This window comes from Lolium rigidum, chromosome 6, assembly GCF_022539505.1.
Source record: "Lolium rigidum isolate FL_2022 chromosome 6, APGP_CSIRO_Lrig_0.1, whole genome shotgun sequence".
Classification (NCBI taxonomy): domain Eukaryota; kingdom Viridiplantae; phylum Streptophyta; class Magnoliopsida; order Poales; family Poaceae; genus Lolium; species Lolium rigidum.
Window position 1 is genome coordinate 336,199,013 of NC_061513.1, and position 19,400 is coordinate 336,218,412.

The 19,400-nt window shown below is 43.4% G+C and overlaps 2 protein-coding genes across 2 annotated transcripts; both read left to right on the forward strand.

The window, feature by feature from the left end:
- Positions 1-860: 860 nt before the first annotated feature.
- LOC124665534 lies at positions 861-10,436 on the forward strand. Its single transcript, XM_047202937.1, has 5 exons — positions 861-1,341; positions 3,839-4,049; positions 5,044-9,756; positions 9,849-9,912; positions 10,015-10,436. The coding sequence occupies exons 1-4, from the start codon at positions 946-948 to the stop codon at positions 9,866-9,868; spliced, it is 5,340 nt and encodes a 1,779-aa protein (XP_047058893.1). The 5' UTR covers positions 861-945; the 3' UTR covers positions 9,869-9,912; positions 10,015-10,436.
- An 819-nt stretch (positions 10,437-11,255) lies between these two features.
- LOC124660860 (guanine nucleotide-binding protein subunit beta-like protein) lies at positions 11,256-19,093 on the forward strand. Its single transcript, XM_047198695.1, has 8 exons — positions 11,256-11,434; positions 13,108-13,294; positions 13,507-13,598; positions 14,879-14,984; positions 16,848-17,056; positions 17,532-17,574; positions 17,755-18,014; positions 18,111-19,093. The coding sequence occupies exons 1-8, from the start codon at positions 11,271-11,273 to the stop codon at positions 18,511-18,513; spliced, it is 1,464 nt and encodes a 487-aa protein (XP_047054651.1). The 5' UTR covers positions 11,256-11,270; the 3' UTR covers positions 18,514-19,093.
- Positions 19,094-19,400: the final 307 nt, after the last annotated feature.

Sequence of the window (19,400 nt, forward strand, 5' to 3'; positions counted from 1 at the left end):
CTGCGTGAGCGCCGACTCGCGGAGCTGGATTGCGAGCCCTTCCCACAAAGCGAGCTTGTTGAGCTCGTCGAGCTCGCTATTGGCCAGTGCCATGGCAATGGCCTCGTCCTCGGTAATGTCCGGCGGCTGGGTCTTCGGATCCCACGCCGGCCTACCGTCGTCGTGGTCGTAGTCTGCGCGCTCCGCCTGATCGTCCTCGTCTGCGTCCCCGTGGTCGTTCTCCTCTTCTTCCGCGGGGATCTCGCGGTCGAAGTACTCGAGGTCGCCGAGGTAGCAAGCGCGGCGGCGCGCGCCGAACTCCCACGTCCCGAACAAGATCTAGTTGTAGGAGTTGAGCGCGTACGCCGGATCTTCTCGGAGATCTAGCGGCAAGATCGCTTGGCGGCGGCGCACCTCGTCCCGGCGCTCTCGGCCCTCGCGCGGCACAGGAGGGGACCGGCACGCGCGTGGAATTGAGGTACCAGCCTCCTCCAGGCAGGTTTGCGTCCGGCCATGGCACCGGCCGGTTTTCCTCCGAAAGGCGCGCGAGCTCGATGCGGATGTACCGCCCGACCCGTGGCTTCTTGCCGGACCGCGAGCCGCTAGCCTCTTGGTCGTTCTTGGTCTTGCGGAACGGCCAGCATTTCTTCCCCATGGCGTCGGTCGGGTGGATAGGGTATGCTCTAGCAATGGTGTGGTCGGGGAAATGGGCGTCAGCTTCGCTGTGACGGCCCGCTCACTATGCGTCGCCCCACTAGAGATGGTACGAGACGCGTTATCGTCCTGGGCGAACGGTCGCTCAGATACCCTTAGGGAAGGAAAGTGAAGGAAAGGTGCGACGGAGGCGAGGACGCTAGCTAGAAACCCTAGTTTGGGCTAGCTTTACGATTAAAGCAGCAAAGCTACTGCCTCATCGCCTGCTTTTTCCGCTAAAGTTGTATCAATTGCAGAAATCAAAAGCTCTGAATGGGGAAAAGAAAGCGATCTCTGCGGCCGCAAAGGATGCCCAATAAACACACCCAACTCCTTAAAGACGGTGAAGAACCCCAGGAGCTGAGCGGCCGCGCTCCCCTTCGTCCAATTTCCACCTCAAAAAACCGTAACCACCGCTTCCTCTCCGGAGCCCAGTTGGATTCCGTGTCGTCGTCGTCGCCGGCGACGATGGCGGAGGCGGCCCGGGAGCATGTGGAGAAAATCCGGGCGGAGGCGGCCCGGGAGCATGTGGAGAAAATCCGGCGCGAGCGCTACTACATCGGCCGCGGCGAGCAGAACCCGCTGGCGGAGGACATGCACCAGGCGGTGAACTATCTCAGCCAGGAGCTTTACTCCAAAGATGTGCACTTCCTCATGGAGTTAGTCCAGGTGAAAAATCTTGCTTTCTTGATACGAGTCCTTTCCTATTTCTTTGGCACTCCGTTCCTTTACTAGGAGTGCTAAAAATGATCAACTGATTAAGTTCCAAATTCAGATCCGATGTAACCATTTTTGTTTAATAGAAAACAAAGACTAGATCTTTCACGCAAAAACATCAACTTTAAACCGAGGTAAGATGTAACCACTTTAGCTTTTAGCCCAGAGAACATTTTCCCTCGAAACACGCTTTTGCCCCGCTTTATAAATAAAGCCACACGACTGAACCGATACAAGATGACAAGGAAGAAACCTTTTACACAGCAGATCAAAGATAAACAAAAAAGTACAAGAAGAACCAACACTTGCCACCGGCGACACCGAAGCGAGTCCGCAGGGAATAGAGCTCCACGACGATGGCCCCAAGAGGGTAATGGCGCACCATGCCGTTGTCGACGAGACCAACGGTCAAGGGGTTTCACCTAGAGCCCTAACGTGAAGAAGGTACCCACAGTGGCGCCTTGGGAGGGTAATGGTACCCATAGGCACCGCTGCCGTTGGCGATGAAACGCTCCCCGAGCCTGGCCTTCAAAGCTCCATTTGAGAGATGTCAATACCGAAGCACCGCCACAACCAGGGTCCCTCACCACCTGCTCGTCGCCACCCACATGACCAAAGAACATGACCATCACCACCGCCATGTTGTCCGCCGAATAGACACCTGCACGGTCTACCTTCCGAGGCCGCCGCCGCGGCATCCACAAACTCGAGCTCATCACGCAACCAACAACACACCGCAAGGCTGATGGATCGGGAGAGGTAGGCTAGCACCATGACCTGCAACCACTAGGCCATGCAACAACCAAAGGTAGGGGAAGAGGAACCACCCTCTTCCGTCCGAGGCGGTCGCTGTCCGGGCGCAGCGGCATGGCCAATCAGGCCCAGATCAGTCTTCCAAGCCCAGATCAGGCCAGATTAGCCCATTGCCATGCTGCTGCGCCAAGGTTGCCGCCGTCGTCCACTTGCAGCCTGGCAACGTTCAGATCTACCACCACTGCCAGCCTCGCCGCCATGCCGTGTGCCGCCATGAGCGGTGTCGCCGCAACATCGCTCCACCGCACCGCCCGTCCTGGCTGAGACCAAGCCGTCCAACAGGTGAGCACCAGTGCCACGATGCCCGGGGATAGCACCGCGCCGTCATGTACGTTGCGCCGCCGCTAGTCGAGCTAGTCACCACCTCCGTGCTGAGCACTAGCACCCAGATCTGGGCCGAGCCAAATCAAGCTACCACTGCCACGGACGCCACCACCGTGTCCCGACCTCCGCCACCATCGCCGGCCACCGCGCAGTTGCGCCCGACATTAGCGCGCCGCCACCACTCGACGACGCCCACATTCGGCAACCACCACCGAGCGGGGGGAGAAAAATCCCCGCTGCCAACGCCATCCGAGCTTCACCCAATCAGCGCGCCACGGCGGTTGAGAGGGGAGGGAGTAGTGGGGGCCTAGGCCCGGCGGCTAGGGTTTCCCCCCGATCGCTCGCGGGAGCGACTTGGGAGGGACAGGGGTCCAGACACTCACAATAGTGTTTTCGGGGTGCCAACAGAAAAAAGAGAGAACATTTTCCTACCATTCTCCAGATCGGAAGTAATAGATCGAGATTTCCATCTGATTTGACAAAACATAGTAGCCTTTCTATATCATTGTAATACCTGGTTGCCATATGGTTTTAATTTGCACATTTAAATACATGAATATATGTCTAACATCATCTGTATGCAATGCAGTTTGATGTCAGGTCATGAACCTATTTCTTTAACCTAGGTTCAAAGATAACCATGGTTTTCAAGTAATTATATAAAAGGTGGCGAAATATAGACTTTAACTCAAGTGTGGTCATTGTCCCGAGTATGCAACTTCATCCATCACTTTCGTATGAAATGAAAAAGTTATACTGTGAACATATTTCCATGACAACAATAAATATGTAATGGTTTGATTGCATGCTTCTTAAACCTTCATCTATTTCTTCAAGGTGAAGTAATTGTTATAGTTTGTTGATGATATGGTTTTACCTAGTGATACTAGTAAGCAACACATCCGTATGCAAATCATTTCTAATTCTTCAATATTCACATTAAAGACGTCTTCTCGTCCTAAATATTCAGTTGAACTTAGACCATTCTTGTCATACATGAGTACAGAATTACATGTGCCATTTCGATGTCCTAGGATTCAACTATATGTGTACAACTATTACTTTACATGTTATTTCAAATGTACTCATTTGGATAACTTGATAGAGTTTGCTAGTGTCATGACTGTTGAAGTGGCTGCAAAATTTGTCTGTCGCTACATGTGTTTTTTCTCAAATCGTACTAAGAGAATACATACTAATATTTTTAAGGTTACATCATTTGGTATGTGTAATGCATGTCTGACTAACGCAATTCAGTTCTATTTTCTCCATTTCGTATTTATTTTAATATATTTTATTCCTCAATAACTAGAATGCTGAAGACAATGAGTATCCTGAGGGAGTAGCACCATCTTTGGAGTTCCTTGTTACATCTAATGACATCACAGGATCTGGAGCATCATCAACTTTATTCATTTTTAACAATGAGAGGGGGTTCTCTAAATCAAATATTGAGTCCATTTGTCGTGTGGGGAAGTCAACAAAAAAGGGAAACAGAGACAAGGGTTACATTGGAGAGAAAGGTTAATCTTTGCAGCTCACAACATCCTTTTGAGATTTTTTTTTGGCCATTTGGAATTTACTTTTTACTGTTAGTACTGTACTTCATTTCGTTAGAGGGTCATTGGTTGGAACTTTTCTTGTCAAACATGATGGTAGCTTCAATTGCTTAAAAGATATGTAAAATTTCTAGAATTTTATTTTTTACTTAATTTGAATGGTGATGGAGTGAATGTTCTCAGACGTTATGTATTTTTTGGAAAGTGGTTTTTGGGTACAAGGTGTAAATAACCCCATCCTACAGAATGTTTTGGGCCAAGTTATGGTTTGAGGATTATTGGGTAGTAAATGAACTATTGACCTTTTTCGAATGGTCTAAACTCATACCAATGGATTCGTCACTTTTTCAGCAGTAAATGGAGTTCAAATAGTTTCTGGATATTTTATGAGATTGATTGTCGGCATTGGATCAAAGATTTCAATATTAAAAATGAATCTTGATTCTCCATTGTTTCTAGAATAAGACGTGACATGTATCATATGTTGCTACTTGAAATATTATTAGATGCTAAGATGCCATTTCTTTATCTACTCTGTCTTGGAAATGCGTGGATTTATTTTCTTGTTGGACTTGCTGTGTAAAGTTTATTTCTTGGTAAGCTCCAAGAAAGCTGCCTTTGGCAAGCAAATTCTGTCACTTACTCTTCAGCAATAGCTTACTGAATCAGATCCCTCGAATGCATTATGCATACATGGTATAAATACAATTTAAGCATTTCTGTGTATTTATCAAGACTATACTCCACTTCTGTTTGTAAGGCAATACGGGTAAGTTTTTCCATGCCTAGCAAGATAAGATGTGCAAAATATCCATGTATTCCTATTTTTGTTATGAATGTAATCATTGCTAATCCAATTCATCAGTTTTACCCATGTGTGGTTATGTATATGCTTACCATATCATGTTCCCCTTATATTGAAACTTACAAGTTCTAATATCTGTCTCTTTTGATTTAGGTATTGGATTCAAAAGTGTGTTCCTTATATCGAGCCAGCCCCACATATTCAGTAATGGGTATCAAATCAAGTTTAATGAGAATCCCTGTGCAGAATGTAATATTGGATACATTGTCCCTGAGTGGGTTGAATCCAGACCTAGCCTATCGGATGTCAAACAGATATATGGGTGTTCCAAAAACCTTCCAGCAACCTGTATCATCCTGCCTTTGAAGGATGAGAAGGTTACTGCGGTTAAGCAGCAGCTCTCAAACTTGCATCCTGAAATGCTGTTGTTTCTGTCAAAGATCAGGCAGCTTTCCGTCCGAGAAGATAATTGCAACCCGAGAGCCAGCACTGTTAGTGAGATTGCAATATCCAGCGAAAAGAACTACCAAATGAGAAAGAACATGCATGCAGAGTCTTATACTCTTCATTTATCAGCTCAAGAAGATGGGAACGAAGAAGAATGCGGGTACTACATGTGGAGGCAAAAGTTCCCTGTGAAGCCAGAGAATAGAGTGGACAAACGTACTGAGATTGACGAGTGGGTCATCACTCTAGCCTTCCCACAGGGTGAGCGTCTATCCCGTGGGAAGGAGCTATCTCCTGGTGTATATGCTTTCCTTCCCACGGAAATGGTAACCAACTTTCCCTTCATCATCCAGGCTGACTTCCTCCTTGCATCATCAAGAGAGGCAATACTGTTCGACAGTCCATGGAACAAGGGAATTCTAGAGTCTGTCCCAAATGCTTTCCTGAATGCTTTTGTAGCACTTGTGAAGTCCAGAGCTGATGCACCAGCAATGTCACTTCCATCTATGTTCCGTTTCCTACCGGTCAATCCTTCACTAATCCCATTGCTTGAGCCAGTTAGGTCTGGCATCAAAGACAAGGTTCTTCTTGAGAATATAGTGCCATGTGAGTCTCACACTTCACAAAAGATATTTTGCAAGCCTGACTCGGTTGCTCGGCTCAAACCAACCTTTTGGGATATCCTTGGCAAGGCGCGAGAGTCCGGAGTGGATCTGAAGAATCTGTCCACCCATGGAACCTACATCCTCAGCTCTCATTTTGACAAGAGTACACACAATAGTGTGCTTGCATTTCTGGGTGTTAAAAGTGTGAGCTCTGAATGGTATGCTAAGTGCATTGAGGGGTCTAATCTTCTCAAGGAGGTACATGAACAACTTTATCTGGAAATCATATCGTTTGTCGTGGATAATTGGCAAAATTTCTTTTGTGGAACAAACATGTTGTCTATTCCCCTGCTGAAGTATGTTGATAGGAACAATGCTATCTCTTTCTGGAGCATATCTAGAGCTAGTCAATCGAGCGATAGATTGTGCCTTGTATCTGAGAAGAAGTGCATATCATGGCTCATCAGCTGGAACCAGGAGTTTCTGTCATCTGGACGTTTTTTTCTGCCTCCCAGCACACAGACAGCTCTAGAAGATTTCCCACGGAAGTCAACAATAATACAATGGCTTCACAGCCATGCAAAAGTGGAGTCTACATCCGTGTACAATTATGGACTTACTGTTGCTAGTTCCTTGAACACTGATAGAAGGCCTGTCATTGCTTTGGCTCACTTTCTGTACCACTCATCTCAAAAGGGTCACCTAGAAAGCTACAATTTAGCTGAACTGTGCCGTGTCATGCCAGTGATTGACAGCTATGGCAATTCCGTCAAGACAAGAAGCAGCATTCTGGTACCTGCGAAGGGTAGCAAATGGATTGAACTGATCGGCACTAACCCATGGACGAATGAGAACTACATTGAACTGCATGCAGATTACAAGTCAGCAGGCTGTTTTGCTGGGAACTACACATCCGAAGGCCAGCTCTTGTCTTTCATCAAGGCACAGTTGCATGCATCAGATGTGCCATTCATACACCCTCCGAACGCAAGTTTCCCTACTGTCTCGTCCCCTCTAACTGTGGGCAATGCGATCTTGCTACTAGAGTGGATACAGAATTTGAAATCGAGAAGAGTAACATTACCGGCTAGGTTCTTGGCTTGTGTACAACAGGGAAGTTGGCTGATGACATCAGCTGGTTACAAGCCACCAAACGAATCATTTCTATCCAACTCTGAGTGGAGTAATCTTCTGCAAGATGGATCTTCCTTTGTTGATATACCAATGATCGATCAACAGTTCTACCAAAACAAACTGCATGAGTACAAAGAGGAACTCAAGGCAATTGGTGTAAGATCTGAGTTTAGGGAGGCGTCAGCTTACATTGGCAGCCGCCTCATGTCAATGGCTGCAAACAACATGCTAACCAGAGAGAACGTATACGCATTGCTTCGGCTGATTCGGTTTCTTCAACAGAAGGTTCTGTCACCAAGTGAACTGATTAATCATGTCAAAGATGCGCGGTGGATGAAGAGTACTCTCGGCTACATGTCTCCTGCTAGTTGTATTGTCTATGATTCAGAGTGGGCAGTGGCATCTTGTATCAGTAACCAACCATTCCTTGATGTCAAGTTCTATGGTGAGGACATCCTTGCGTATAAACCAGAGCTGAAATTGCTTGGTGTTGTCGTTGGTTTTGAAAACAACTACCAGCTTGTAATTGATAATTTCAAGTTCAGTTCTGCTGCTGTTACTTGTGATGCTACTGTACTTATCCTCAAGTGCATCCGGTATGTAAGCTCATGTGATGACTTCCTAAAGAAGCTTAAAGAATTAAAATGGTTGAAGACCAGCATGGGATTCCGAGCTCCCAATGAGTCTTTTCTTCTGGAACCTGAATGGGAGTGCCTTTTAAAGGTCTTTGATGGAATCCCTGTAGTTGATGTTGGATTTTACGAGAGTAAAATCAGTTCGTACAAAGAAGAGTTGAAGAAGACTGGATTGATCATAAGATTTGAGGAGGCATCGAAGGCTATAGGAAATATCTTTAAGAAGATGGTCCTTAAGTCATCACTTACAAAGGTGACTGTCCTAGCTCTACTAGCATCTTATCGCCAGCTGAGAAAGCAAAGCCCTATTCCTGTCGAACTTTTCAATGGCATGCAGAATGAGAAGTGGTTGCGCACATCGTTGGGATTCAGGTCTCCCTCGGATGCGATATTATATGACGAAGAATGGAAATCTCTGTCACCAATAGCAGACTTACCTTTCATAAATGATGATGACTCTCATGATGGCTTAAGCAAGGAAATACATGGTTACAAACATGAGCTGAAGGGGCTAGGTGTTACTACAGAAGTGAAAGATGGTGCTAGGTTTGTCATTAGTGGTCTAAACTTTCCTAAGCATCCTGTGAACATATCCGCAGCCACGGTCTTGTCATTACTTCGGTCTATCCGGAGCTGGTTGGCTTGTACAACAAAGTTTCCTAAGGACTTTGGGGAGAAAATCAGTAGCTGCCGCTGGTTGAGGACAACACTGGGATACAAATGTCCTGATGAATGTATACTCTTTGATCGAAAGCAGTCTTATATCTACAAGGAGGATGGCCCTTTCATCGATGAATCTTTCTATGGTTCAGAAATAGCCTCTTTCAAAGATGTCCTTGCGGAAATTGGAGCAATTGTGGATGTTAGATCTGGACATGGCCTTATTGCTCAGCATCTGAGGAACCACAAAGATACTGCTACTATTTCTCGGATATACATGTACCTTAAGGAGTGCAACTGGGAACCTATGGACAAAAAGAGTGATTGGATTTGGATACCGAATGAAAGGGAAAGTGGGGCCTGGGTGAGCCCGCTAAGCTGTGTTCTTCATGATCCGGACAATCTTTTCAGCAGCCAACTGCATGTCTTGGGAAAATACTATGAAGGGAAGCTGCTCGACTTCTTTTCATCTGCTCTTGGTGTAAGACATGCTCCGTGTGCGGAAGACTACTGCCAGCTATGGAGCACATGGGAGAGCTTGTCCAGTGAGCTATCGATAGTCGACTGTGCTTCTTTCTGGAAGTACATTGCAAAGAAGTGGAGCAAGAACACGGAGAAACTTCTTTCAGGTTGTGCCAAGGTTCCAGTTTGTGTGGATGGAAAGATAATTTTATCACAGAAGGAGGACGTGTTTATTCCTGATGATCTACTTCTCAAGGATTTGTTTGACAAGCTCCCTCAGGAATCGTTTTTTATCTGGTATCCTTCTTGCAGCCTTCCTTCTGCCTCTCGAGCAAGGCTTAACAACATCTATGGTAGTATCGGAGTCGGGGCAATATCAAAAGCCGTTGAGAAGAACAATTCTTTCACCTTGGAGGATAGAAGTTGTAGAAAAGTTGATCAGCGTGAGTTGCTCAGTGTTGGTTTGCTTCAAATAGTTCTCGCTTTCCTTGCTGATCCCGCTCTTGACATTTCTATCGAAGAGCGTCACAGGATGGTTTCTTGGCTGTTAAATGTGGTTGTCCTAGAGACCGACAGGCCAATCACGGTGGGATATCGTGTAAATCTGTCTGGTGGAAGGTCCGTGGATGTGAAGGCCAGCCGAATGCTCCGCTGGGAGAGGGTGAATGCAAAGCTGTACACGCAGCGAAGAAATGGCACAGCCAGTTGTTACAAAGAAAAGATCGAGTTTGCGACGAACTTTGCGGACGAGATAGCTCAAGGATTGCTCTTTGAGATGGCGGACCAGATCACTTCACTTGCAGAGCTCATAAAAATTGGCAGCCTTGTAGACTTCCAGGAGGCCGCTGTTGAATACCTGCTGAGGTCGAGGAATCTGCAGCTGTTCCCTGAAGACGAGGCTTTCCTTAACGCTGCATCACGAGGTAAGTCCCTTGCTAACTAAAATTTCTCATCGGTTATGCCTAATGTTTTCCCAACATATCTGAGTATCCATCTCTATACCTCCTGTACATAGGTGGCAGCAAGAACTGTTAGCCGTCTGGAGATCATCTTTCCCTTCTTCTAGTTGATCGGTGATGGTGAGGACATTGTTTTCGCTTCCGTTTGGGCATGTAGGCTGTTCCTACCTTGGTGGCTGCTGCAATAGAGCTTTGACATTTATGTGTTTTTCATTGGTATAGGTTTTGTTGATGGCCTGCCCGCAGGAGCTTTGGTGCCCTGTGTGTCTGGATTGCTGGAGGATCCGGAATGCAAACGCTACACCAGTGTATTTGAGACTTTCTGCTGGTATCAGCCCAGTTTAAGCTGCCGTGTTTCTTTGCTTTGTGTGGGTGGCTCTCTTGTCTTCCCGTCCAGAATCTGTCAACAGTGTCAGTTTGTCTGTTTAAGTAATTGTTTGAGACTTTGAGTGATACCACTAGTACTATTTTTATGCTGTCCCATTACCTTGTTTGCTGTGTGCGCCTCATTGGTCCTGAAGGAGAAAAATGCACTAATTTGCTGCACTGGTATAACTTTTCCTGATGGAAATCTGAATATAGTTTGCTTATGTTGTTTCCTGGATAACCTGCCAAATTTGGGAGCGTACCACACGAATATTCTACAATAGCAGGTATTGAGGAATCTGTACAAGAAATTTTATTAAATTTGAAAGAAATTGTATTGATAAGTAATCTCTATGGAGTTAAGAGACGCATCAATTTGTGTCAAAGGTCCTAGATACATAACTGCTAGAGCAATGGATGAAGCTGAGTGCGTTTTTATTTTAGACGCCACCAAAGGTGTTCATTAGAGTTCCAGAACGAAAAGAAAACCGAGGCCCCTGCTAATCTGTAGGCTGAAGCATGAGGGAGCGAAAGCTCCATCAATATCTTTTACATAGCCTGTTGTTCTTCAGGTTTACTAGATTGGATGTGTTGGCTCGTGTGAGTTCACATCTCTTTGCATAGCCTGTTGTTCTTCAGGTTTATCAGATTGGCAACCACATATCATGCTATGAGACCTATGTTTTAAAATTCCGGAACCAAGAGGGTGCTAGATTTCTGGTGAACAGGCCTGCTGGTGAACTCTAAGATACCATCGCCAAACAGCAAAATCCCATATTCTTTGACACGGAATTTAGTGGGAGTACTATTTTCCATGTAAAATTAGTCTTTATGAAAATAATCCCAATCTGTCTTTTCGATTTTTATTACAAGTAAAAGTAGTAGCATTTAAAAGTTAAAACCGGCTCTTGTTCAAACTGTTGTTTCAACATAAAGAAGCAAATTTTTGTTAAGACTGCAAGGCTGCAACGCATATGGTTTTCGAAAAAGTTTTGACATGGAAACAGAGAGAGAACAAACTTAAGCGCCGCCGCCTCTCCTCCCCTTCCACGCGCGCCTGTAAAACTCTGGCTGGCCACCGTGGTACGGGCCTAGGGTTCTGTTCGCCGGCGATGTCGGCGCCGCTGCCGGGGCGGACGCTCGCCGACCTCGATGGCGACGTGCTGGCCCACTGCGCGCGCCACCTCTGCGCCCGCGACGTCGCCAGCCTCGCCATGGCCTGCCGCCCGCTGCACGCCGCCGCCTACTGCGACGCCGTCTGGTACCTCCTCTACAGGTCGCCTCCTTCACCCCCTTCCCTCTCGCTCTCGCCCGTTTCTGAATTTCGATTCAATACGTCGATGCACCCAATTGTGCGCCAGCGCTTGCGTACGGCAATTGTTTCGAATCGAGTAGGTTTAGCTTTCTTTTGCGATTGCTAGGTGTATTGTTGATTTGGGTGGTGTGCTAGGGGGAAGAGGCAGAGCTCACTGAATTTTCAGGGCCGAAATTTACATGTGAGTGGTATCCTGTTATGGTTTTGGATTCCAGAGCTTTTCTGGAGGTACAATTTGGGGGCAAAATGCATTTGCAACGACATTAGGTGTGGTGACGATGGTTCTGACTGAAGAATTACGAACCTCTGCTATGGTTTTCGTGTTAGGATTGTGTACAGGATAAGTTTTGAGCTGATAGGGTTAAGCTTGAGAGAACAACTTTTCCGTTGCCAGCTAGGCTCAGGAAGCCCCAAACTTCGGAACAGTAGATGCACTGAAAGGAACAAGCTCCTATTATGTTGCATGAACTTTCATCTTGATTGTTGTATTTATTGCTAACATTAATATAGGCAACTATCAGAGGTTCGTTGGTCCATGGATTTAATGGGACAAACCTTACAACTTTCTTAGTTTTCTCGGGTGTTGGGATTGCAAGCTGGAAACTTAGTCTGTTCATAGTGGGGAGTAACTTAGACTAGTAACATATGACATGTTACTAGTCTAGGTTACTACCTTCATAGTGGGTAGTAACTTATATGTGGTGTCATACATTGTATCATTTATTATGTTGTAGACTCATCTTGTCTTGAGGTGTGTGATGTTATGGTAACATAGCTAGTTACCACCTCACTCTCTTTCTTCATTTATTAGCATGTCATGTCATCAAAATGCCTTGAGGTGTGTGATGTTACTAGCTATGTTACTCCCACTATGAGCAGTCTTATAGTATGTCTGCAGAAAAGTACAGTAGAATATTTCAAGCTTAAAATAACAGTGTTGGCATTTATGGTATACTCCCTCCGTGTCGTAATATAAGTGTTCTTTTGGACATTAGCACAGTTTTCAAGGTGTCATTTTAATCATAATTTCAATGTAAAATGCCATCTTACATAACATAAAAGAATCTGTTTGTACATGCAATGGTGGGTGCTTGCCTTTAGGGTTTGAGGTACTATTATATGTTACAAACGTATAGACCATGAAGAATCTAGTAATACCAATTTGATGTTGCTGGTGCTAGTTCTTCTTTCTTTAACCCAGAAATGTTTGACTGGTACATTTCGAAAATAGGTTATATTTGGATTCTGTGGTAGTAGCTTTTTGAAGGAAAAATAGTTTTGGTAGTTCGAATAGATGAAAGAATTCTGTTGCTGGAGGAATTGTCCTTGTCTATACAATATGAACTTTGTTTGATTATAAGGTGCATGGAACTTGAAAGTGACAGGCATGGATGTTTACTTTCACGGATGCCACTTCTAAATGATTGATGCTCATTCGTCCCCTCTGATGCTTTGCAGCTAGTTTCGCAGTTTCTGTGAGTTGATCAATGGTGTGTTATCCTGTTGTGATCTCACATAAAATATATAATGTTTCAGAATCTCAAACTATATACTGTTTAAATAGTTTGGGAACAGCAGATATCTATATCTTACTGCCCACTTATTGGTTGCGTCATGACTATTTGAACTTTCAGGGAGCAATGGCCGTTTCAACAAGTACCTCGTGGAGCTTTGGGGATTAGAGAACTGTACATTCGGAGGCATACTGAAGTACATCAAATGAAATTTAATGACCCCTTATCATCTATTTATTATCTAGATCCCACTGAGTCGGCACCAAGCCATCTAATGCTTGATAGGAATGATGTTTGGTTCTCTCAAGTGAGTAAAATCTAACAGTATTATGTGTTTTTGATTGAGCAGATTTGCTGTTCTGGTTAAGTACTGCAGATTCAAAAGAAAAGAATCTGCAGTACTTAACCAGAACAGCAAATCTGCTCAATCAACAGTGGTTAAGTACTGCAGATTTTTGCAGTATCAAAAGTTTTTTTTTTGGGCTAATCAACATATGCCATGCGATTTCTTCTGTTCAGGGCCCAGTAGCCAAAAGATTGAGCCTTGGTTGGCTGAACATGGAATTGATGGAAACCTACAAGTCTCATGGTGCAAGAATCACTTGTATGAGGTAACCATTGCTTTTTCTAGACATTTCTAGTAACCTTATGTAATATGCAACTTTTATTTTGTCAATTTCATCATTTTCATGTACTCATAATCATTCGACCCTGTGGGGCAACCAAAGAGGTGACCATTGAATTTTTGGATTTATTCCCAGCTTAATGAATCAAGATAGTATATTTATGTGCTAATGGATTTATTCGGATTTAGGATCCATATCTAGAGGTGGGCAAACCTGGTTTCACGGTTTGGACGGTTTTAGCTTAGTTCATTTTTTTTGCACTAAACTGGAAATGAAGATTTGATTTGTGAAGGGAAATGAACTACTTTCACTAACCGATTTAAAACGGTTTCCACCGGTGTGAGATTTGCACACCCCTATCCATATCCACTTGTTGTCTTCGGCAAGTTTCTTTAATCCTCACATATAGAAAATCTTTAACTGTTAGTGATGATTCAGTGGATATCAGGATCTAGTTCTCATTATCGAAGAAAGCACACTCTGTTTATGATATTTTCGTAGATTTGAAGTAGTATTTGTATATGTATTTTTTGTGTGGGACACACATCAATTTTCAGGTAGAATTGCAACTTGTTTAGCTAACAAGAATATGAGAACGTTTTCAGAACATTTAACTGATGATATATCGGATCATTGGTGATTATGGAGCTATTTAGTAACTCCAGGTAGTCACTAATTGCCATAGGACCCATAACTTTTGCAGTTATTTTTCTACTTTCTTGATTAATATCAGTGAGGGCTATATAATGCTCATATACTGCACACCTTATGTTTGGTGTAGTAGGATGTTATGACATGTTATTTGGAAGTGAATGAGCTCATTGGACTTATAATATATTAATTTTGATTTGTTTTTTGCTTCCATTTGTTAGACAAGTAGGTAACTTCACTCTGTTCCAGTACATGATTATATCTTTGGACTTTGCAGTTCTATTTTGTGTCACTTCTTGGTGACTCTTCTTTTAGTTCATTATAATCTACAATCGTAGTAACATCCATTACTGTACTTTGTTATCTTGTTTCCTAGCAAACAAGAATTGTTGTAAATCCTTTCCATGAAAGCTGTTTGGTATTTGTTTGGGATATAGTATCCTCATCTCATAGGTTAACTTTTATTGTTTCATAGTTCTCTCTGTGCTTGGCCTTTCCCCTAATTCCTATATTCTTGTACATGCTTGCATTATAATTACGGTGCTATTGTCCCTAGAATTGCTGAAAGTCACTGAGATAGGAGTGCTTTAAGTGTTATTTGGTTCATTGTGCAGATTATTCCCACTAATCGACACCCCGTTCTTCCGAAGTGATACATATACAAATGAAAAGGCATTAGTCACTTCAAGCACAGATAGAACTGTTCGTCTTTGTTGGAAGGTATCTCATTTCGATATTACAATACAATATGTAAATTTATTTTTGTGAAGACGCAACGGTCATTCCATGGTGATCATCACTTATTTTGTATTTTTGTCTATGAATGGAGAGTTGTTTGAAATAGTAATAACAAAAAAATAAACTAACCACTATAACCTATGGTCACTTAATGGCTGTAAATAATAGTTATTAAAATTATACAAGCTATTAAAATAAATTTTAGTGTCAGATTCATATTGGTTCCTTTCTGACTCTTGTCAAATTTTTAAAAAATGCTTCCCTTTTTCTTTCTTTTGTAATTCCTTGTTCTGCACTTCTGGTGTTTCTATTCATGACATTGTGAAGCAACCACCGAGTACCCTGGCTTGTCCCTTCGCACTATGGCAGCCTCAGTAACTGCTGACAAAGTTATGTCGCAGTACCCCTCATTCTGCCTTGTCAGGCTTTTCATGTGCTTACATGTTAGATACCCTGGACCATTGTACGAACATGTGGCCATGAGGAGTTCTTGGACCGACTAGGTGCCCGTGAGAAGGCGCCACTCAAGCATTGTAATCAAGAAATGTAGTTGGGGTGAGGATGGAGAAGGAGATTCGGGTTAAGAGGGGTGCGGCTTATGTAATGCTGGCTTCCAAAGATAAAGCAGGATTTACCTGCTATTAAAATAACAAGAGATAATGCAGATTTAATCTGATTAAACTCATTTAGAAGGAGATACAAAGTCCCAATCTGATACTGCAGGGACCCATTATCCTTGGGCCAGCCTGGCCCGCATGTATGGAATTTTCCACATGAAATTACACATGATCCTCTAACATCCTGCTGTGCTGTACATCCTCATGGATTACCCCCTCCCAAGATCAGCCTCTTCCTCGTTTTGTTACTTCTAGCTCCATAATACTGCAAAGCTATCACAATATAACGTGGAAGCCCTGTGATGCCCATTGATGCACTTTATATTTAGATATATGATGTTTTAAAGTTTCCATTTGGAAATGCTTACTCGGTATTTCTGCTTCGATATATCCTGATGTAGAGTTGCAGCCTAAACAACCACTTTTGTCCAAATTTAGCTCACACTGGACATTTATGACAATGCTGATCCTCTTTGTTCCTCCCGATCGTCCTCTTCTTATCCCTTCTTCTCATCCGTTCCGTAACAGGGGCTTCCTGGTCTCACTCGCCTGTCATCTCAACCTACATGCTCAGGGCCTGACCTCATCCTTGCCACACGCATCATATGGTTGAGTACATATTGGTTGAGACTCGCCCTGACCTGATGAATGGGGAGTGGGAGAGACTAAGTTGTGCTCCACGACCTGCAAAGGCAGCAGGGTGTGCGGGTAAGAAGGTGCCGCTGCAGAAAGGTAGTGATGAGGATGTATCTAAATTACCTTGTCAAATAATGTAACGGTTAGCTAACATCTTCTCTTATGATAGCACATCTGCATTGGGGTGTGCTTTTGAAATCTAATTTCTTTTCTTGTATAGATAGTAGATACAACTCTAAAGCTCAATTTCACTGGCAGATAGATGAAAGTGAAAATTACTTTCTGACCTTTTCTTACTCTTTATTTCCATTTAGTTCATTTGTAATAAGCTTTATCTCCTAGTCCTACAAGTTTTTGTTTCATTGTTATTTGAATTCTTTTGGTGTAACACTGTAACATACGGATGCGCACCTGCATGATCAGATGATGACAAGCTTATCTATTTTATCTTATTTTTGCAGCGTTCATGGGTTACAGTGTGTTGAACTCTATAGTCTGAATGTGTTCCTTGCATCAGTTTAGTTTGGCTAATTTTTTGTCACGTGATACGAAGCTAGTGTTAGGAGTGATTTTTTACTTTTATTTTATGTAGGGCCTGTCACGCTGTTACAAGGGCCATTCAGGACCTGTTACTGCTGTGGCTGACAAATTGCTTGGTGACGGTGAATTTAAAGTACTTGCAACTGGTAGTGAAGACTGCACCATTCGCCTCTGGTCTATGAGCACAAGGGCAAAAAAGCATCCTCTAATCTCAACTTTGCATGGACATGAAAAAACACTGTCACTTTTGTCTGTTGCTTGGTATGTACTGTCTGATGAGTGGAACTTACTCAACTACTAGGTAGCTGTTTTTGTTGGCATGTACACTATTTATCTGACTGGAATGCATTCCAATGACTTCTATAGTTACAAGGTTTCCATGCTGTTGCCCTGAACTTCCATGTTCTCGAATATGGTACTAACTTTGCCGGACAAACTTAGGAAGTTCTTACACTTGGATCTTATTTTTTCCTGCATTCCATTTCTTTAATAAAATAAATCCTATCCATAAGTTTGAAGAAGAAAAAGTTTACAATGCTTAGGCTCTTCAAAACTTGAACCAGATGGCAAGAAAACACAAGAAACCAAAAGTTACAAGTAGCGGTCTTATCATTTGATTCTAATGGCAGTTATATCTAGCATGTGTAATTGACGGAATAATTTACACTAGCCATTCCGAGGTTTATTAAATCATGATCCATCAGCACAATGATTGATATTCTTTTCTGCTCTTCAGGCATAAATCCTCACTGTTGGTGAGCAGTTCCAAAGATACAAAGGTATGGGAGATCGGAAGAAAAATTTACCTGAGATATTATTAATATTGTTTAACATCTTATGTATGGTCCACACTAAACCTTAATAGCATATTTATTGTCATGGGACAGCCATTTTATGCTCATGGTAAGCTCTGTTTTTTGTATATTTGCATAATGTTAATTTATTATGCTGCATCATAGGTGAAAGTGTGGGATACAATGGCACCTCCATCCAGTGTCTCATCATCTTGCGTTGGGGGTACTCACCTTAACTCAAGTGGTCCGCCAGTTGCTATCAAATGCTATGAATCTCTTTGTTACATTGCTGCTGGATCCGAAGTGACAGCAATTGACTTGAGGACAATGAAGAAGTCTTCTGTTCTTGCACTTCGCAACCAAAGAATACTTTCTTGTGAGATGCTACCTTCTGAATGGTTAATATGCACAGGCATAAAAGACAAGTAAGCTCACAATATCTGTACAATCAGTGCTTTTCTCATGCTTGTGGCTTGAACTGTCTTGGGAACCTTATCTATTTATTACTATCATTTTGACAGGGCTCTTCTGTGGGATATTCGCAAGTCCCAAGAACTTGCAAATACAGTCGCAGAATTGCATTCAGATGGTCCTGTGATGTTGCTTCACTTGGATCCATACAAGGTAGTGACGGGAGCCCCATGGGATGGTCAGGTGCATGTCTGGGAAACCAAGACGGGGCACTTGGTGAACACATTGAGTTGCAACAATCCCGTTAAATCAGCTGGGAGAAGCACATTGTCAGCCATGGCCGTGGATGGGTGTAGGATTATCACCACAGGGAGGAGTTCTACCGAAGGCAGCCTGTTGCACTATCAAGACTTCCTGAGATCCTCGGTGCCTGTAGCTTCACCTGGCGAGGAGGTTTCCAAGTTCTGGGGATCTCAAAAGTATGACGACGAAGACAGTGAGGATGATCACTAGCAGAACTTAGCACTAAGCAACAAAAGGTACCATTGCATACAAGATGAGATTGAGAGCTCATTCCATATGCTAGGCTCGTTTATATCTGTCTCTTAGCCACTCTGCTAAGGTTCAAGTTCAAGAAGTGAGCATCTTTGTGAAATGAGCCTGCACATGCATGCAGAAAGGATACTACATCAGCTGTGTTGTGCTTAAAGGCATCTTCTGTAGCTACATACATATTGTTATTCTCGAACAAGCTACACACATCAACATGAGCCTTCGTACTTCTGATTATCCAGCCACCACTGCTTACACAAAGGATCATCTTGTGCTCTTCACCATAGAATTGCAGTGGGTTTGGCTTGAGTTATTAAAAAACACCTTTTGCTGTGAATGTATAGTCTCCTCAGTATTCCTCTGGAGGTGTAACTGCTGTGAAACAGCTATAGAGATGCTGAATATGTGTAGAAGTCCAGTAACACATGTGTTGTCCTTCCTATTTTCCGGCTTATGCTGACAATCATATTACTATTGTATAAAGCTTTTCTCGCAGCTCATGAAGCATTCCCCGCAAGTATAAGTTATTACTAGTTATGCACTTATGCAGCATGCAAACTCAGATACTAGACATGCTGCTGTTCATCCCTATCCTCAAGGAATGATCTGTTGAGAAACTTGTTGGCCCCAGTTATTGCTACCAATGATTAAGACGAGAACAACTTGGATGTTTAGTAGTTTCACATATCTGAAAAAATGATATTCAACTGAATTGTGGAGCATTATGTGAAGTTTGAAAATACTTTTCTTTCCTGTTTTGGCTAAGTACTGCAGATGGGAAATCAGCAATGTAAAAATGGTGGTCGCATCTAACTGGCAAATCAAACAGTTTGAAATTCCCATTATTA